This window comes from Anthonomus grandis, chromosome 4, assembly GCF_022605725.1.
Source record: "Anthonomus grandis grandis chromosome 4, icAntGran1.3, whole genome shotgun sequence".
In the NCBI taxonomy this organism is placed as follows: Eukaryota; Metazoa; Arthropoda; class Insecta; order Coleoptera; family Curculionidae; genus Anthonomus; species Anthonomus grandis.
The window spans coordinates 15,286,299-15,308,829 of NC_065549.1; the positions used below are offsets into that span (position 1 = coordinate 15,286,299).

Here is a 22,531-nt window from a genome sequence, read left to right on the forward strand (position 1 = left end):
AATTTTCAAAAACTGTTGAATATTCTCGTGAAACTAAGAGTATGCTATTCAGGAGATCAAACTCAAACTACAAACGTTATTTTAGGCCTAAACTGATCCAAGCTGTAATTTTGGAGGAGTAGGAGTGTCTATGGATTGATGTTTACAGAGGACATAGACTGTTGTGACTACTGCATCTAAAATCAAAAATTTTAAGCACTAGTGAAAATATACTGATAAAAATAAACATGTTATTAAGAAAAGAATACTCAAAAGCTGTAGTTTTGGAGATATTGAACGGATTGTGGAGTAATATCCGTGGAAGACAACAATCACAACTATAAATGTTATTTTAGGTTTAAATTACACATGTATGGACCTTGATGAGGGCCTAAAAAACATCTTTAATAATTTAATATAAATAACTGATCAAAAAAAAAACAAAATCTAATCTTTCTCTTTTATATATACAAAAATAAATCTTTATTTTCTTTATACCTAAAAGAAATAAAGCAAGATTTCTGCCTGGTATAAAAAAGAAAAATTATGCGATAGGTCTGAAACCAAAAGAAGAAACCAAAAATACTCCAAAGTCTCTAACTACAAAAATTCTTTAAAAATCAGCAAAAAAAATGGTGAATCGTAATCAGTAAAATAGCATTAAAGAAATTGGAAACGTGAAACGTATGTAATGAAAGAAATTAAAAATTATTTCAACAATATATAAAATTAAAACTATTTATTAAATCCTCATTCCTTACTGAAGAAATCTGCCTTTTTCTGCTGTAGTTCAAAAGTTAAGACGTTTAGTGCATTCTCTTATTTTAATTGCAAGGTATTCTGACACCTTATAAAAAATAGTCATGTGTAAAAAAAATAAATTATATCTATAATTAAGAACTAGGTATTTACATGCAAAAGTGCATTTAACTGAAACAACAAAACAACAGACATGCATTTTACGTGGGTTGATAAAGTGACAACAATTAAAGCATCCATACCTCTTTATCAGAGGAATTTTCGATTTACTTGCAGTAGATTTTCCGCTGATTGTTAGTAAAATAAGAAAAGGAAATTATGTTAGTTTTTCAGTTTATATTAGCAAAAAGCTTCTAAAGCTGCATAAAAATCACCCTAAACAGGTACTCCCCAGTATATATGTCTAATTTAACCCATTTTCTCGAAAATAAAAACACAATAAAACTGAAACAAGAAAACAACACTGAAGGCATGCACTAAAACAAACACTAACCCAGAAGATAGAGATACGGAACAGGAACTAGACGTTGAGAGTGACGTCTCCGGTTCATCTTTACTGTTTCCCCTGTATATTGGTATGCGAGACCTTTTAACATACCAGATATATTAGAAAATTATTTTTACTTTGAATGTATCCCCGCTTATAAGAATAGATTTATCATTAGATGTGATTCGCGCAAAAGTCATTGGATCTTCCTGAAAATTTAAAGTAAGTTGGCAACAAAGCAACCTAGTGCTTTGAGTGAAAGTATCATTGAATCATTGTGAAAGGTTCATTTTACCGAAATAGGAGAAAGATGGATTTCAGTTGTGCTCTCTGATTCTCATGCTTTAAGGAGCTAAATATAACGATGGTGCGCTTAGTAATTGATTGGTACCATTGTGTTATTGAATAGCTTTGGATTAAGAACCTTTGGAGAAAGAAAAGGATTTAATACCTCATAATTGAACTTCACGAGTTTGAAAAAGACCAACTCATTGCATTAGTTAAAACAATTTAACAGTGATAATTTTGTAAATCTAAATTGTATCCTGGTAAATTTCCAGTATTGCTTTGGATAGATAAGCCAAATGAGCAAAATATATATACACGAAATGAATGACTGTAAATACCCTACTCATCTTCTGTCTTATGAAGGTAAATGCGAGGCTGATATATAGAGAGGTTCCAAACATTAATTGACATTATACATTAATCACATAGAAGTGAATTGGAAAAAAACAATTGAAACTGCTAGTGAAAATTTTGAAAAAGTGAAGACTTTGACCAAACTTTTAAATGCTATCGTTCAATGTCATTTCTGAACACAACTTTGAAGAGACAGTAAACTATAGATGATAGAGGATCTCGTCGGAAAGATTCCAAATGTAATAAGAGAAAAAAAAAATACAAATTTTCAAAGAAGGAAATTGAGGTAAGATAAAAAGACATAACATAAAATGGCTTAAAGATTATCTATTATATCGAATTTGACAACAAACAACGTAGAGATGATACTGAACTTCAATCTAATTAAGAGGAACAAAAAGTGATACAGCAAAGAATCGAAATTTAAATTTAACGATAGAGGAGTTCAACTTGGTAGTGTTTGACTTGGGTATTCCTTTAGTCTTTGAATATCTCTCACCAAATGTACTGTGTGCATAAAAAACATTTGGTGAGTCGTCTAACTAAGGCTAATTACTTAAGATGGGCTATGAAGATATCCTGAAAATATTTTTACTGGATATTCAGGTATCTTCATGACTATTCAGGTACATATTCATAACATTCAGCCCACAAAGCAGATCCAGACCAGTCAAGTTAACATCGAAATATGTTATTGGTTCAAAACCAAGAATGCTCATTCTGGATTAAAATCTTGTTGGGGTAATAGATTACAAACCCTCAAAGAACAAAAATACCATGAAAACAGTGAGCTGTGAAAGAATAATGAGCTTTAATAAAGGCAAATACCGCGAAAGAAAGAAAAAATATTCTTGGATATTAATGTATTAAATTTGAAAATAGAAAACGAGTTACCGAGATATGCAAAATGCGTCATTACCCTCAAAAAAGGAACAATTTATAATTGAGCAGTTACAATGACAATAATCATTGGAACAGTTTTCCAAGAAAAAAAAATATGCCCTTAAAAAAAATATAAAAATTTTATCATAATTAAAATTTTCCTTCAAAAAAATAAACATAATTTTTGCCCTTATTTTTGTCTATAAATGAGTAATTATAGACGGTCAATAATTGATTGAAAAAATTGAAAATAATAGTTACTTTAGCATCATCTGTCTTTCTAGCTTTTCGAGTAAAGCAGACTAAACTATAAGAATATATTCAGCTATTCAGTTTTAGTTAAAATATCTTACAAGAACTTAAATAATGAACCAATGATAAATCTATTCTCATCTTAAAACGCACATGTTTGGTCAACTGTTAATACGTTATTTTTTATTAAACTTTTGTTAATCTCTGATTACTTGTTAAAAATTTCCAATAAAAACGTAAACTGTACCTTAAAATTACAACAAGAAAAAACTTCACTATCCGGTACTGTTTCTTACAATTTTCGTCGGCTGAAATGCATAAACCAGAAATTTAAGATAGAAAATTAACATTGAGTTGACCAAACCACCATAAGAACCACCTAAACCATTCATGACCCTCTCCCGACCACCAAAAAAAAGCATTCAAATATTTGTAAAAAGCCACAATTACCTTGATGAACTTGGGGTTATTCCAGTTAAGGTTGGTATACTCGATGCTCTCGAAATGTTTGCCGATCTACCAAGAGGTTAAGACGTGCATAAAATTAGTAATTTATTCTGGTTCAGGTAAAGAGATATGATGAATTAAAATTCTATATCTACAAAACCTTCTTAAGTTAAACGGCGGTGCTTTTAGAATACTGATTAAAATGACATGTTTAATTAATTACGTAAAACTCTGCATGACATTACGTTAAAATTTCGATAATGCACTTAGTATTTTTAATTTTTGGTTTTAATTCATCCTGATCTAAACTACTTTATGATAAAATCAAGAAACTTACCTTAGAGCCGGACTAGCAGGCGACCTCAAGCCACTTGGTGTTCTTGGTCTTGATCCAGTGCCATTAACAGCAGTTTTCCTGGCAGAGGAAAGGGTTGCTGAGCTTCTGCCAGATGTGGTTGGTGTCCTTCTTGGTATTCTTGATGGGGTATCATCTAGGAAAGGAAAAACTCAATACAATAATAATAATGAAGCTTGTGGCAGAAGAGTGAGCGGGGAAAGAAACAAAAAAAGGCAATGCACGATTCTACTATCTATGCAAATTTATATAAAGTTCCAACATTTAATTAATAGGGATCATCGATTTTATATTTATCCGTCAAAATGGCAGCATTGTATAAAATGAAGTTTTTAAAAATTTCCGTAATATGCTTTGGAATATCAACACAATACTTGTTTTTTACATTTGCAGTGTTGTGGCTCTCAATTATATTTTGTGAAAAAGTTATCCAGAACTGCGGCTTTTCCAGCTTAAGAGACCTTAAGTGATGTAAATAAGCAACATTCTATTTTCACTTGCTGCTGAAGATTCGTTAGATATGATTTCATTTACAATAACAAAGGACTTCTGCCACCGAGCATTGTTTATCAACTAAAATGTTAATACATATTCAAAGGCCTTATTGAAGTCTATGTAAATATCAAGAATTGCATTGCCCTTCTCAAATGAGTTAAAAATATAATTTTAGAACAGCAGAAGATTTGTGCTGATTTACAACAACATCCTGATAAAGCTCTTGTTAGAATGTTTTCAACAGAGTGCTCAAAATGTTTTAAGATCCATAATACAAAACGTCTTTCCTGCTTCTAGATTTAAAAATTGGAGAACATTTAGTAATATCCAGATATTTAAAAATTTATTGAGTACCGCCAGCGTAAATATGATAAGAACCATACTGAAGGCATTAATAGAAGCATAAATGAAAAACAAAAAAGGACCTAAAATATACCCCGTCAGGTACAATAGTAAGGAGCGTGATTCTATCTGAACATAAACCCTTATGCTTCTATTTCTTTTATATTACTCATATTTTAAAACAGCAACCAGTATGCTAAGGACGTTTAATGTGGCAGTGGTATGTGTCAAATGCTTTAAGGCAATCTAACATTATAAGATGCTTCAATCTTGGCAAGACATTGAATACAAAAGTGTGATCTATTCTTCAGAAAGAGACCAACATACAAAATTGACGAAAACAAAGAAAATACGTTCACGATCTCGCAACAGATAATAAAAGGCTACACGCGTTACTTAAAATTACAAATATTAAAAAATAAATAATCTATGAGCCTATATTGTTAAATTTTTTATTTTTTTTTTTGACAATTATAACTTATGTTTTAGAGTTTTTTTTTGCATATTTTATTATTTTCAGACTAATATTTGTAATTTTAAGCCTGATGATGGTCTAGCCAACGCGAAACACGTGTAGACATGTATTATATGTTCTGAGACCATGACTGTGTTTTCTTTGGTTTCATGAAGTGAGTGAATTATAGAATCTGTAATTTGAGCCAAAGCCGTTTCGTACCTATGGCTCAGGGCCACAGGGCCGTAAAAAGGGCCGCTTTTTGATAAAATATTCTTTTTGTTTAAGAAAACATCAACTTTAATTTTCATTACCATAGTACATTCCATGACTAGATAAAATGGAAAAATTGACATTGATCGGAGGTTATTGAATTCGTTAGGCTAGCTACATTTAGATAATGGAATTATATTTGCTTATTTCCAAAATCTGAAAATATTGTGGAAAGACCGGAATTTAGAATGAAGTTTACTAAAGGTGTAATATGAGGAATTAAAAACAGATAACAGAATTGATAAATTGTATTCGATCATATTTTTTTAATTGTTTTAAAATTATCATTACCGGTTACAGAGTTGAACCACAATCTAGTTGCATTTAGCCTGTTTAGCATTTTGTTATTTAAAAATGGAAAGAATGTACCTTGACTTAATTCATTCACAGCAAAAACATGTTCTCGAATGTTATTAGATTAATTTTTAATTACAGTAGTTTCTTCCTCATACAGCTGAGGTTATTAGATTACGCATTTCCCCATGGCTTACCTAACAATTAGAATCTTTTGTTTGCAAAATTTAATAATGGTGACAATAATAAAATGCGAGAAGTGATTTGTATAACGTGTATAACTTTTAGGTAACGTGTATAACTTTTAGGTAGTTTTAACGTATATGGTGTTCGGCATATAAACTGACAAATTTTTTTTCCATATTCTTGGGGTCATTTGAGAGTTTTTTACCCTAATACCTTGGGTCCTGAAAGTTACTGTTACGAAAATATGAATTTTTTAATGTGTTTCTTAAATTACATAAAATGTCGCCTTTAAAACCATATAACTTTTTTATTAGTGACAACAAAATTACGATTTTTGAAAAATAATATTCCCTAATCCATAGTATTTAAATAGTTAAGAGCTTTTGCTTCGACTGATTGTCCTAAAGGGACATACGAGGTTTTTTATTAAACAAAGCCAGTAATTGTTTGAAAAAAATTCAACGTCAAAATTTAATTTAAAAAAAGTAACAGGAATTAGGAGCTTCATTTCAATTTAATAAATTCGTTAATTAATTCCCTTTTTAACAGTATGCTAAACATTGATAATAAAACATAATATTTCGTTCAAATAATAAGTAATCTGTCAGAACGTAAGAATTAAATTTTAAATCGTTAAAAAATTTTAAATTGTAATTTTATTGTCACTAATAAAAAAGTTATATGCTTTTAAAGGCGACATTTTAAGTAATTTGAGAAAAAACATTAAAAAATTCATATCTTCGTAGCAGAAACTTTTAAGACCAAAGCTATTAGGATAAAAAGCTTTCAAATGACCCCAAGAATGTGCCAACAGGTTTTGTCGGTTTATGTGCCGAACACCCTGTATTTTTTTGTTTTGTTTTTTTTTGCTAAATTTGTTTATTTAAAATAAGTTTTGTCACCATGTTTTATGTTTCGACCCCTTTAGGGAGAGAGTTTTTGTTGTGAGAATGTGTGATAATTCTAGTGAAGTTTTATAATTATATTCTTTACATCTTTTAGGTAGCACTGATGATGGCTATTTATTAGCCGAAAGCACTTTGCTAGTGAAGAAAAAAAAGAAAAAAAGAATAGATATATATACACGTTATACAAATCGCTTCTCGCATTTTATTATTGTCACTATTTATCTACGTGTACACAGTCACTTTTGCAAGTTAATAATGGTGTCTATGAAGTTCTATCAAGTGTAGATTAAGAAAACCTTTAAATATTCTTACCAGTACTATCCAAACTCAAGTTAGATCCGTGCCTGGAAGGTGGTTTGCTTCCCGGACGACTGCCCGTACGAGAAGCCGGCCTAGAGTTGCTTCGCGATCCACCAGGGGTCAGATTGGACCTGTAACTTGGTTTCCTCGGGGTTCTAAATCCACTTTCGTTGTCGCTAAGCGAATCCGGTGTGCCGGCTGACAGAGAAGACTTGGAGGTTCTTGGAAGACTGCCCATTGGCACGGAACGTTGGGAGCGTTCTCTTACCTATGAATCAGATAAATGGTGTGTGAATAAGAGAAAGTTGGAACATTGAGACATTTCAGGCATTCCAGACTAACAGGCATACACATACACATAAAACACACACAAAAAACAACGGTGGTTAATCATTATTAATCTCGTCAGTGCCACTGTGAATAATGTGAGTCTTGATTTAAAAGATTCAGTTTTGCTTAAGTTAGACGGTTCTTTATTGTTTCAATATTACTACTAAAATATTATTTTTAAGTTTATTGAACAAAAATCAAAGTATAAGGCAAACGAAGAACATGAAGGGAAGAGAAGAAAATAAACTAAGAGGAGCCATTCACGTTAAAAAAATTATATCCGAATAAGTAACTTTTGTCAGCTGTTGGTGAATACATTTTGCACAACTTACTAATATCATCTTAAGGTGACATAGCGCTTTGCTAGTAGAAAAATATATATGTTACCGGCAAAGTATAAAATCCGTCATTGTATAGAATTCCCAGGCATTTTTTAGGCATTTTATAGAATGCCTAAAATCATCAGGCAATGTGTGAAATAAATTCTATTACATAAATTGCCTAGGGATTCTATAGAATACCTGTTTAGAAGCCGGCAAAGTATGAAAGCAATATATGTCGTAATAGAATTACTAATACTTTTAGTTCATTATTGCGTAATGCATCCTATCAGGAGACGTGATTTAAGAAAATAATGTCTGATTCACGCGTCTCTGATAAATTTTATGCAGAATTAAAAAGTAAAAGAAATCAAAAAGCAAAAAATTGTGTTTATATTGACGATGAACAGTCCACAGTGTTAATAAACGAGGTTGATAATGGGAAGTCGGCTTCTAAAAAGATTTTCCGAGATTATTGGCTATTGAAACGGTATAATATACTCAAAATTGATCAGAAAACCAAACTTATATTTCCTGTTAAAGAATCTGGGAGCAACATTCTTTATTATGTTTCTGATTGTGAACTATTTGATGCCACGAAGGAAGAGACCGTATGATTAAGGAGCTGTCAAATCGATATAAAAATGTAACAAGGCACGATATAGAGCTGTATATTCAACTTTGTGAACCATGTCAGCAAAAACAAAAAGGCATCGTTGTGAAGCCTATCATTTCGTCGGAGCTTAATTCGCGCTGTCAAGTGGACTTGATTGACTTTCAGTATCATCCAGATGACGAATACAAGTTTATATCGGTTTATTAGTATCACCTAACTAAATTCGTTGTATTGACAAGTCGAACCGGGCAGAAGAGGTAGCTTACGTTTTGTTAGATATTTTTCCCTAATTGGTGTTTATAATTTAAAGCAGTATTGGGCTTCGCTGAATACTGTTCATGGTAAGCCGAGGCACTCTCAGAGTCAAGGTAGTGTTAAAAGAGCGAATCAGGACATTGAGAACATGTTGACTACATGGATGCAAGATAATAATACTGGACATTGGAATGATGGTTTAAAATTTGTACAGCTCATGAAAAATAGAGCTTTTCATTCTGGAATTAAGCGAATGCCTTACAAGGCTCTTTTTGGATGTAAGGCAAAGGTACGAATAACATTAACGAATGATGTTGCGCAAAATCTTGAAACCGAGGAAGATTTAGAGATGGTAATTAAGAATAATACTACGCAAAGTAATGCACAAAAAGAACCTTCCCAGAATGTCACCCCTAAAACGCCCAAGTCACGTGATCTACCAGCAGTTATGGAGGACATAACTAACAAACTATTATGTTGTATCCATTTGGAAGAGACAACTGGAACCCAAAGTTACAGAAAGTGCAAAGAATCTATTCATTCTATCTGTGCTGTACCGGAAAAACCAGAAAATGAAGATGTAATGGATCTCAAATTCTATGTCTTTTATGCTCCAGAAATATAGTGGCAACTGAAAATGGTCATAGCGCAAAAGAAAACTTAAAACAACAAGCAGAAAAGATATTGAAACAAACTGACAAAAAATTTTCACCGGTACCTGTCGATACAACTGTTCGCATTCCAGTACCCGAAGTTGATAGAGGACGTGGTGATGCCCGAAATATTCTAGCCATATGTCATAAGGCAAACAACAAGCGATGGGTTGTACCAGCTTGGTACCAAGCAAGGAGTTTTTAAATAAATCACTGTATGCATGATCCCAATTTATGATTTGTCAAAAAGGATTCTTGGATATTAAAGATGTTCCTGATAAGTTTCAACTTTACAATCTACTGACACGGGTCAAGGATTTGTAAAATGTAGCTGCAAAAAAACTGCGGAACAATGAAATGCTTATGCGTTAAGAAAAAAACATTTTATTCCAGTAAATTTCATTCAAGTTAATCTTGCAACAATAAATAAAAAAAATGTAGTTCCACAAATATTTAAGAAATATATGAGTCTCTGTTTACTTAGTTTTAAGTAATTAGGCTTTGTACAAGAATATGGTTTTTATGTTACGTTGTTCCATAAATATTTGACGTTTGTCTAGTTTTAAATAGATTTGGACAAGAATATGTGTTTTTGTGCAAATAAACGTTTAATTTCCAACTATGTTTTTTTAATTTAACACTTTTCCTAAAATACATAGGTATTCTATAGAATTCCTAGGCATTGATTGAAATGACTAGGCAGAGTACGTAAAAATATTTAAAATTAACAATATTTCATACATTGCCTGAAACTGCGAGGTATTCTATAAAACCTGAATTATATACTTTGCCGGTAACATATACACGTTATACAACTTGCATTTTATTATTGTCTGTTATTTATCTACGTGTACACAGTCACTCTTGCAAGTTACTAATATCAGTTGGCAGAGTGCCACCCACATTGATGATGAATGTCATAAGATTATCCACAAATTAGGTATATAGTTTAGATTAGGTTATAACTTCATGAAATAAGGATGTATACTTGTTTTTGATACTCCGCTAAGACAAAATTAGTAGCCGATTGAATAGCCAACTAATAGCCAAAGATCTATATATAGAGCAAAACATATCCTAAAAATCCTCCCAATCTTCTCTATCCATGCCTATTAGGAAGTTATTTCTTATGTCCCATGACTTTGGTAATGGTTAATCTACTAGATAAAATCTTTGCATTGTCTTTAAGGACTTCAAAAAGGAAGGTTTTGTATCCCCGATATATTTCATTCAATGTTTGAAATATGCGATACCACGTTTGAAGTTGGAAACATGGAAAGTGCTAAATCAATTCTTAGATCACCTAATTGTATAAATAGCATTCTTGATTGTCTCAGTGAAGATCTAATAGCCATCATATCTTTACAGAAACCCATAGTTGAGGACTATTGGTGTGTTCAATTGAAAGTTCAAAGCAAAGATAAGGAGTCATTAGAACACTTGCAAGACATGCTCACAGTACTTATGAAATGCAGATCTGAATTATGTTCTTTGGATTAAATGAGACGCAGGGCTTTTAGGCCCCAATGATGATTTTTAATCGTGGAAATAAAATATACAGCCAACAAGTTTTAAGAAGATGAGGTAAAAAATGGTCAAATTATTAATTAATTATTTACAATAATTCCGTTAATTCCATTACAATAATTAATGATACTTCGAGAAAAATTGACGAAGATTTTCCATTTTTTGAGTTTCTATCCTATTGCATTTCTCAATCATAGCCTGAATCATTGGATTGAAGACAGGAAAGGAAAACCATCACGAACAAGAACAAGGACAGCTTAATTTTACTTTAGCATCGTTTATAGCGCATCAAGTCCTTGCAATATTAAATACATTAGTTCTCCTAATACATTAGAGGCACATTTGTGACAACACACCTTCAACTTTTTTTGTCGTTGTCTGTTTATCTCACAATGGATTGTCAGACTTTCTAACTAAACATATCTAATACATGTTAAGCAGATCACTAAACGATGGAAAATATGTTGTTCTAGTTATAATAGGACCATAATCCTTTTGCTCTATAATAGTGACGTTATTTCTCACTTACCAACAAAATCGTCGTAACATCATCCGGTGACGTCAAAATAATCTTCATATTTAGCACAAACAAAAAATATTCTAATCAAAAAACTGTTTCTTTTGTGCTGTCAAAAATATCTTCCTATAACCGATATACTCTTTCTTAGTACTAACCTGCTGTATACCTACCAAGGGCATTTGGGAAAGGTACAGTAGTTTGTGATGGTCTTTTTCCGGTCCGATAACCGCCACTAAATAGGAACCAATAACCATCTTGTTATTATGAGTAATTTAATGTATTACAATGGTACAGGGGATAATAACATTACTTTGAAAAAAAACTTTTCTTTACCGATGGTTGTGGCATAGTCACTCTTACATGCTGGTCATGCATAAGTTTGTACAATAGTAGCTCATTTTATGTAATTTACAGCTTTAAAGGAAGCAATGTTTTGCTTATGTATAAAGCTCGAAAATATTGTACAAACCAAAGAAAAACACACCTAATCCTAAGTAAGAAGTACCGCACACCAGGGTGCAAATTGTTTTATAAAAATCAACTTCGATCAAAGAAAAGCAAAATATGTTGCAATAGCCATAATGAACTTATTTTTCATGAAAGTATAATATTAAATGACTTTAAAATTTTCCAATTATTTGATCGAAGAGTAAAATACAGTGGTGGTTATATAGAAACAATTTGTTGTTATCACAATAAAATTGCTTAGCTAATAAGTATGGATAAAATAAGTGTCTTTAATAAGACTTGAAGTTCCTTAGGGCATACTAGGTCATGATTCTCCTCAGAAAGATCTATTGTCAATGCTTGCAAATAATACCGAGTGCTTGCAAAAAATACCGTATAGAGATGTTCCAAAGAGACTGGACTATACTTTAGCAAAGTATATCACCTCATTAGGCTCGTATTATTATATATAGAAATAAGGACCTTCAAGATACATTGACTTCTCTATAAGGAGGGTTATTTAAGTTATACAGCCTCTGATATGGAAAAAAATCCACTGCTACTAACTGTTTGACTAAATATCGAAAATTACTACATAATAGCATACATTAATTAATTATATGAATCCTGCAATATTAAGCAGTCGCCAGTTCAGTTGTCAACGAATCCTGTTCATTGAATCATAAAAAACAAGCAGCCTCAAGGGAAATTATTCTTCCTATGGCTGTGAGTACTACAGCCTTCCAGAAACTCTAATAAATGTGACAAATTGACAGCTACATAGACCTGGAGTTTCTCGTCTATTTAAATAATATTTAGGAAATCTCAGCGATTGGGCTTTTTTTAAGAGATTCCATATTTACACCTTTATCATGAGGTGCTTCCATTCTATTAAACTTGAATCAATTGTAGTTGCACTGTATTTTCCACCTCAACATAGTCATAGCAGCTGAACAAGTGTAGAATATCCTTCTTACTCTGATCAGAAGTGAAAATAAACTAAAAGTGAAAATATTGCTATAGGTTGGCGATATGATGAGCTAAGAAGGGTCGGTTCATTCAAAAGTTTTACCTGTGGGATCTTGAAGATTTTTTTTAACGAAATTTGCACATCCCTTGCTTCCATTATATAGAGTAGCCATTCTAGCACTGCATGGATTAAAGACTTACCTCATAAAGACTTATAATAGCCAACATAATTAGTAAATTAGGAATTTCCATGTAGAGCTAACTTCCAGGCAGAGCTAAGTGATTTTGCTTATTGCAATTGTTTTCTTGATAAAAGCTATGGCCAATTCTTGACCAATGATCTAAAGGATCCAGTGAAGATCTCTTAGTATATGACTTACAAGATTGCCACCTTTATAAAATCTATTTAAAACTTTTGAAAAATATATGGTTTGTTAAAGCCTGATGATGCTCTAAAGCACGTGTAGCGATACAAATTAAAGTAAGAATTCGACTTTGTTTTTATATGTTATTCAAAAAAAGTCTAAATTCTTCTTCGCTTCATCTACCAATTCGATCTACTTCATTTTCTCATTTATAATGGTATTTAGTAGAGTATTTGTTATTTCAAAACAAAGATCAATACTTGCCTATTTGTGGTCACTTTGGCTAGATATTATTTTAAGAATCTTATTTATTACTTGTGTGTTAAATATCCCTCATCAATTGGTATTATAGAATTACTGGCAACTTCAAGAATAACATATTGCATGCATCGCATGGTCATGATTAGTTCTTTCAGCTCTTGAGAATGAAATCTTCCATTTAGAGCTGTGGTGCTATGGTGTGCAGCATTCTTTCAGCAGGTTCTCATTTATTTACTAATTTGGAGAGTGGATTCAATACTCATTAGAAGAATGAATCCCCCTAGAATAACTCAATTTTAATTTAAGAGTTCGGAAGGCTTGGGTAAGATCATGTAGTTGTATAGAACCTTAATAAGCTATGAATGTGAGATTTAATCGAATGACCATAGCAGAAGAACATCTTATGCCCTTTTACTTTACGTTTGAATATTATCGAATTGATGATGGATAACTCTCTGCATTCTTTATCTCAAGCTTATTAGCACAATGTTTTTACATGTGATCTTGGTGATACAGGGAGTGATGATTTAGTACCTTTTTTGTAAACAAGTGATTGATCAGTATTTAGATGTTTCATTGCTTAATCCACCTTTTCATAATTGTTTTATTCGAGTTCTTTTTGAAGTTATTAGTAGGATCGCCTAACTTATAGTTTTAGTTGATACCTCACGTTTGTGTAGTTACTTCCTCAGATTTTTTTAAGTATGGATTCTATTCTTTCTAAAATGGTGAAAAAATAAAATCTATGAACGGTTTTTCATAGGTACTATTTCTGCGTATTCTTTTTTGACTTTATTCAACCAACTGGATTTTAATTCCAATGACCTATCTGGATCTAATAGACTCTTAATTCCCAACTTGGTCATTTGCATGGTGCTATTTTTCCCAAACCTCCTGGATTATTTGGTGAGACATTATATCTCGCCACTGAATTTGAAACCGTCATCCTGTATAAGAATTCTATTTTTTTTACTAAACTAACATTGTATCTATATATCACCACTGTACATTAAGAAATACCTTAACCTCAAAAGGGTATTCCCTCTTACACTCTCTCTAAGATACAAACACACAGATAGACAGACAGTATTACCCAATAGCAAGTGTTCGGATTGACGTGGGCCATGTGAAGCGTAGGCCCGGCCGTAGATCCGACGTGCAGCGGATACGCGTTTCCAGTTTCGCCTCTCGCCCGGATTTCGTCAAAGATTGGCATTAGTTCAGCCAGGTGTTCGTGGGCTACGAGAATATACACACACGGGTGCCACAAGTTCCAACATTTTTACATAGGTTTTAAGAGGAATAGATGTACAGGGTGGGCAAAAGCTTCTTAACTGGATGTATTTCAGGACCTGTTCATCTGACAACAATGGGATTTTTTATGGCCATGAGAAAATTCTCTTAGAAAGTTCTAAATTTTACTACTGCTAATAATTTAGTAAAAAAAAATTGAATTTCTCACAAAACTCTTCTATAACAATATACTAAAGATTCAATTGTGGAAAAGTTGATTCCACATAATTTTGGTTTAAGGTTCATTGGCGTACTAACCAGTGTAGGGGACGTTAATAAAATAAGAATAATTAAAAACGCTGTAAATTTTAAACCAGTTATTCCATTTCAGTAGACCAAACCTTACTTGGAAGAGAGATATAACTATTTTAAATTTTAGTTCTCAATGTTAAGCAACAGTTATTAAAAAAAGATCTGTATTACTAGGGACTATTGCATAATAATGAGAACAGAAGTTTAAAGCAGCCAAATTTTTCTTTAAAATATAAAATAATACATTTATTTATTAAATATACGGAAAAATCCCATTTAATGCTATAAACCTACAAAAGTTTATATACAAACACAATATTTCGTTAGTGGTAGCAATCATATATTATAAAGTACTAAATTCAAAATAAGAGAATACTAACAATAACAAAACACATAAAATTATATTATAACAACACAATTACCAGCCAACAAGCAAGATCTTTTTACACGGTTGGTAGTGAAATTATAAATGTCAATATCAGGATGCTTATTCAGAAAACTCATGAAACGTTCTCTGAAAAAGGGACATTGAAAGTGGCATAATGTTTAAGCCTCTGATATGGAATATTAAATGTTATACAACTTAAAAGAAACGGACAATCAATATCACCATGTAGAAGTTTGAAGATGAAAATTGCACCACACACCTCTCTACGACTGGCGAGTGGCATCAGAGCCAGGTGATTCTTAATAAAATCATTATCATGGTCAACCATGGCACTATGAGACTTATAGGCACAATGTGTCAAAAATGTATGTTGAACTCTTTCAAAAGTGTAAATAAGAATTTGGTGATAAGGGGACCATACCACAAAATAGTATTCTAAGACTGATCTGACAAGGGCACAATAAACGGGTTTGTGTGATTCAACTAAGAGATGATTACAATTTCTAATAACAAAACCTAGCAACTTGGAAGTCCTCACCGCAACATTGTTAATTTGCTCCACAAAAAACAACCTCTCATTAAAAGTGGCACCCAGGCCTTTTACAGAAGAGGCATATTTAATACCATGGTTATTTATTGTATACTGAGTATCGATTTAATTCAATTTGCGAGTGAAGCTGATGTAACAATATTTGCTGATATTTAGACCAAGCCTATTTTCTATTTTTAAAGCAAGTAAAAATGACATCGACAAAAACGTTGAAAAGAAAAGGAGATATATGTCCACTCCGAGGAACACCTGAGGTGACTGTAATCAGGTCAGAGAAGCAGCCGTCTATCTTGACTCTCTGAACACACCCCTCAAATGAACTTTTAAATCAATTAACCAATTAAGTGTGAACATCCACAGACGGTCGAATGCTTTAGAAAAGTCGGTATAAATGGCATCTACCTGCTTACGTTCTTCCATTAGGAGCAAGAGATCAGATTGATAAGATAACAAATTTGTTGCAGTGGGTCTTCTATAGCAAAAACCATGCTGAGAAATGGAATGAAAGCTCTGCAGAATCAGGATAACTGTTTTGCAACTAAACAGTCCAATAACTTAGAAATAGCTGATTGGAGGCATCCACTTCTGACACTGACCATTTTTAAAAATTATGATAGTAATACTTTGTTTCCATAGTTATGGAAAACTAAAAGTCTGTAAAGAGCTAATAACTAGTATGAATAGGACAGTACAATAGGACATACGAATTTTTTAAAGAAATAATAAGAGATACCATCAGGCAAGTTTATTAGGCAATTGAACTATGTTTTTATTAACATCAGGGACAGACAAATCATTGAAAGCAGAAACATTGGCATTAATGTTGGAGGAAGACCCATTATCATTATCATCACTATTAGTTAGACAGTTAAACAGTTAGAAAATACTGCTTAAACAAGTTTGCTATGTCTTGACCAGAGAAAGCAGATTGGTCTCCATAATGAGAAGAGTTGCGGAAACTATGGCTGAAATGTTTCTCATTTATAAACTTCCAAAAAGGATTTTGGATTATTTTTTACTGCATCATCAATTCTAATATAATTATTATAAGAAAGTTGTAGTAAAAGATGTTTAGATTCAGCTCTAAGGCGAGAGAAATCTATATAGTTTTCATTAGAAGGCTCAGTAACATTTAGTAAATGAGCGGACTTTTTTATCCCTTGTAAGCTTCTTGAGGTCTGAAGATAAATATTTAGAGAAATTTTATGTTGCATATTTTTTCAATGGAACATAGTAAGCTATACCTATAGATAAAATTTTAAGCAATGCTGCCAGTTAACAGAAGCAAGGAAATGATGCTAGAGGTATTAACAAAATAAGTGAAAAATAATATTATTAAAAATTGAATAAGGTTGGAAATCATTGGGTTAGAATTTATAGCCATTTCGGTAAAAAAATTTTTTATTTACACCAAAATTATGTGAACTTTTTTAGACTTTTGAACTTACTAGACTTACTTTCTTGACTACCAAAACAATATATTGCGCTTCCTAGCGCAAAACTCCAATGACCATAGTTACATCTTAAAAAATCCCATTATTGCTAGATAAACACGTCCTAAAATACAGCCGCTTTGCCTACTTGCCCACCCTGTACAAGTTGATTTACAATGTGAGTGTATGAAAGTGTGGTGCTTGTGTGAAGCACTTTAAGCTAGCTTAAATTCATAAAAAAATTATCCATTTAAAATAAAGTTTAAACCAGCTTAAAGTTTTTTTGATTGCTTTATTACAAAGCTTAAAGGTGTCTAAAGTGTAAAATTTGAAGATATTTTACTTGTACGAAAAGATCTTCAAATATGGAAGGGAAGCGTGAAAATATGGGGTGGGAAAACCTCAAAGGTTTTCCGCTCTACTGTGGCCAACTAACCCTAAAAAAATCTTTCCCCGTGAATTTTTTTTGAACACTTAAAAAGGCGCAATTCATGTATTTCGCGGCTCGACAGTTCGTCTCATGAGGTGGCAGACAAACACGTAACGTATACCATTGACAATATCATAAGTTCATACTTACCTGCCCCAAAAAATAACCTGTAAATTAACCTGAAAAGTGAACACATGCTCTCAAAAAATGCACAACACAATACGTACCAAAACCCGAATACACGTACGGATATACTACAAGTGAAGCAGTGGCATGACAATACATATTCTTGCGGTATATTATTCGCTCTATTCATACAGTCACCGTTTCGTACTAGTAATACAACTCACAACTGTGAACATATCTTTTATGTTACCATGCTCATATGCTGGAAACATAAAATAAGGAACTTTTTTTCTATAAAGATTCTTTTGGCTTTTTGGATTTATTTAAGCAGATTTATAGTTTTGCGGGAAAATTATGAAGAATCTTTATTGAAATGTTTCCTTAAATCCTAAAAGGTTGGACAAATGTTTTTGACCTCTTTTTTAAATGCTTATTCTTAAAAAACAAATACTTTAGTTTAAAAATAATAGCAGCGTTTATAATACACCTATGATTAAGCAAGACTAAATAATACTGTAAATATTTCAATACTAAATCAAAATAAATTATTTAAATTGAAAGTGATTGTTAATGTCAATATTATTTGGAAAAACCGTCACTACTGGAAATCATTGTACATTTCTTGAGGTCTCCCTTAAGCATCCATAGGAATTGGTCTAAATCATTAAGAACTCTTGAAAATTATTTTCATGTTATACCACATTTTAGTTACCTGTAAACATAATATTTAAAACTCTTGGGAAATATTAGGAATATACTTAGAGATTATTTAAACTAATTATTCCTAGATCTGGCAACTATTGTACACTTCAATCCTAGGTGGTTATAGTTGCCAAAATAATAAAATTATAAGTAATCAGATTATTTTTTTAATTCTATAAGGCAATGTGGTAAATAATATAATAAATGTAATGTGATTTTTATTTAAGTATAACTGTATTAATTGAGAGTTCCAAAATCTAAATTAAAATCATATTCAAGATATATTTGAATTGAAGATATTCTTTGGCAAATATTCTTTAAATTATTATTGTTTTTGGATTTCTTGTTTTTTGGGAAATTTTTATATATTTCTTGAGGACTCCCTTAAAAATCACTTAATTCCACAAATTATTTAAAAAAATAATTTTCATGTAGGCACACTTTTTTCTTTATTTTTAATAAGATCTGAAAATCACAATTATGCTGAATCTAAGTCCGAATGCCATATCATTGAGCCTTGTGATTTCTGTATCCATTAAATTACAGATTTCTCACGGAAGCATCAAATTATTATCTCACTTTACATATATACTAAAGATTTGCAGTGCTAAGTTAAGTAGGTGGTTTTGGTTTGCTGGATTAGCAAATGCAATTGGGTTACTTTAACCCAATCAGAGTTTGTATATATAATCAAAGTATGCTATTTATAGAGCAAGTTTGTAACATGTTTTGTAAGCAGTTTATTTTAGGAAGTGTATATTTAAAGCGTGAAAGTGTATATTTAAACAATTTTGCCTAAGTTATTTTCGCAAAACACGGTCAATGTAAGCGCTGCTATAATTTGAATCACAACTGTAATAAAAAATAATTAAATGTAATAAAAAATAATAAACTGAACTTAAGTACAAACTGATCAAATTAAGTTATAAAAGGTTTAAACATTTGAACCAACCCCACAGTATGATCCCGTGCCATTTGGAAAGGAAATCGTATTACAAATACCAATAAGTTCTGATTATTTTAAAAGATAGTGATTTTATTAGCGATTCTAAAATGACTTCTTATGACGATTTAATACATATTAGAAAAGGCGTTATAATAGTATATCTTATCTTTTTTTTTAAATATTAAATCGATTTAATTGAAAGCTTCATTATTATTTCATTAATTTAAAGTGAGTCGTTATTATTTTAAATTGGGTACCTGTTATTAGATTGTCTCTATTATTTATTGTCTCTCTATTAGAGCTAGGATTCATGTTATCTTATATTAATAAATAAAAGAAAAAATATTTTTATTATTTTTTTAAAATTTTTTGATCTCTTGAAGATGACGAGACAAAATTAATTTGCCGAAGCAATAAAATAAACTCGAAATAAAGAAAGATTTATATGATTTTTACTGAGCCATAACCAACTTCCTCCTACTTAAAGACAAAAATTGTTTATTGTGTAGTTCACAAATTTAAGAATCTGAATAAAAATTGTCAATAAACTACAAAAAAAAATAGTATGTAACACTAAATTTTTATCAACTATTAGGCCAAATATATTTGTTAAATATGTGGAATTTGTTGGGTTAAAAAACTAAACAATGGAGCTTTATAAAACAGAGTTTTTATAGTTAAAACTAAACTTCTAGAAAATTAATTATTTACCAGCATAACAATGTTTCAGTATTTTTTTGCTACGTCTAGGTCTAATATTTATCTACTTAAAGGGTTTTAAAGTCGAGTAATATACTGCATTTGTTATGCAGCAGTATATACCACAAGCAGGTCTTAATTTTCTATCAAACTATACTGACAAAAACTTGAAAAAGAATAAATTGTAAATGCGTAATAATTCAATATATTTATTTCTTTTATAATAAACACAATCCTTTTTTATGTAAGATACCCACATTTTCAAGAAAAACTGAAATGGCAAGAAAACTATTTTACATACCAAGGCAGTGATTTCTAAAACCTCTGAAGTTGCAATAAAGCAACTTTGATTTTTCAACCTTTCAGGTAAATCAAGGTGACATTTGACATTTTTTTAAATCCATGCAGCCTTTGTTATTCTCTCAGTTATTAGAAAGAAAGACTAAAAAACGTTATTCATTTTGGCGCCCTCTAGCTTTGTGCCCGTTGGTCGTATAGCTTCACTCCCTAAAGATAAATTACAAAGAGTCTAATTATCTTCATTTTTTGTTTCCTAAATATTTCTATACAACTTTTAGCCAGAAAACCACAATTTTTTAAGATAAGGGATACACACTAGACTTATTAGACAATCATGCATATCTCAGATTAAAAATATTCCTTCCGCCAACAGCGATATCGCTTTGGCTATCAGTAGCCTTTAGCATAATCCATTCGCCGTATATATTGAATAAGATTGGACTCGGTATGCAGCCTTGCCTCACTACCTTAATAACACAGAAATTTCCAGTTAGTTCCCCGTTTACTCTAATCCGAGCGCAGCTCTCGTTATATAAATTCCTGATAAATAAAATTAGGTGGATAAAATTTGCCACAACTTCCTCACTTCAAAGGCTTTGTTATAATGATAAATGTGGCGATGATAAGTTCTCTGGAATTTTTTATGATCTGCCTTATGTTAAATATTTGCTGTATAGTGCTGCATCCTGGTTTCCTGTCCGTTCTTCTGGAATTCCAGATAGAAGAAATGGTTTTATCCTTGTTAGTATTATTTATAACATGACTTTACTGCAATGTGTAATCAGTGCTATTGTGAGGCAGTTGAAGTTCATTGCTCCTTCTTTATGAAGTGGAATATATATTGATGTTATCCAGTCAACAGGCCACGTGCATATCTCCCTATGATTGGCTACTCTGCACGCAGAAGTATTCTATCCTTGTAAGTTATCGTACTGTTTCGAAAACAATAACAATATCAACTGTCAAAAAGTGGATCGAGTCAATAAGAGTGAGGTACACTTCTGATCAAAAGCGCCGATGTGGCTACTTTCTGTTATCGTTCATTTTTGGGTATGCACGTCTATCTTAAGTAGAACGCATAGCACCCAAATAAATGCTTAAAGCTTTATATTGTACGAAGCTGATGCATAAAAATGCAACCATAATCCAGTAGAGAACGTATCTAGTTTTTATAAAATCCTAAAGCTGTCTCTACATAACATCAATCATAATAATATAATATCCTATCATATAACATAATATCCCACCAGATCTTAGTAACATACGTTAAAAAATTAAGTTTGGAAATAAATTAAATAATGTGTTCCTTCCAATTAAACTTTTTATCTAAGATTTTCACTTGGTTATATTAAGGCATTTTAATACACTTAATAAAATATTATATTTCTTATATCATTGTTGGAATGAATATATGCAATAGTGTATTAGAACGTATGAAGATACACGTATCCGATTTTTCGATTATGTATTATGCTTTTCCTGGGTGTACACTATTCATATTTTTTATTGACATTGTAGATACAAATATTATCATATCATTCTGGACATTGCTATCTTCTTCTTCAGGTACATACCTATCCGTTTCGGATGGTGGCAATCATGCTGCTATAATTACAACTTTCTACTTACTAAGCTATTAATTACACTATGTATTATATTATGGTTTGCAGTAGGAAATATCGAACTTTATTTCTCATAACATGGTGTTCTAGTTGTCTTTTTTTAATAGTGTACATCACTACTAGATCTTTTTTCATTTTTCTTAGCACTCCTATGTTGTAATGTGAGCTGTCCATGGTATTCTGAGCATCTCAGCATTCATAACTCAAATGCTTCCAGATTTTTAGTGGTGGCATTTTATTTCTTGTGCACTGTCCCATTGTTCATTTGTGATGGTTCCGTAAGACTTCCGTCGACATATGGGTCATTAATATCTCTTTTGCTGGTGATCATTTGTTTCATTTTCTTTGCGTTGATATTAAAACCGTATTGTTAACTCTACTGCGCGATTAACCTATTAACCTTTGCAGTGCTTCCAAGGTATCTGCTGTCACCATGGTATCATCGGCGTATCAAATATTATTCAGCCTGACT

The 22,531-nt window shown here is 31.6% G+C and overlaps 1 protein-coding gene across 37 annotated transcripts in view; it reads right to left on the bottom strand.

Annotated features, from left to right (window-relative positions):
* Window positions 1-22,531, bottom strand: part of LOC126734862 (dystonin) — a 426,801-nt gene that overhangs the window by 7,917 nt on the left and 396,353 nt on the right. For 25 of the 37 annotated variants that reach the window (XM_050438655.1, XM_050438650.1, XM_050438640.1 and 22 more), the window contains 5 exons: window positions 7,068-7,323; window positions 3,786-3,939; window positions 3,452-3,517; window positions 1,232-1,324; window positions 981-1,025 (listed from right to left, as the gene is read on the bottom strand). In XM_050438655.1, coding sequence (XP_050294612.1) covers window positions 981-1,025; window positions 1,232-1,324; window positions 3,452-3,517; window positions 3,786-3,939; window positions 7,068-7,323 — 614 coding nt within the window. Of the gene's footprint in view, window positions 1-980; window positions 1,026-1,231; window positions 1,325-3,248; window positions 3,310-3,451; window positions 3,518-3,785; window positions 3,940-7,067; window positions 7,324-14,411; window positions 14,558-22,531 lie in introns of all 37 variants that reach the window. The other 12 variants (XM_050438642.1, XM_050438676.1, XM_050438677.1 and 9 more) reach the window with 7 other exon arrangements.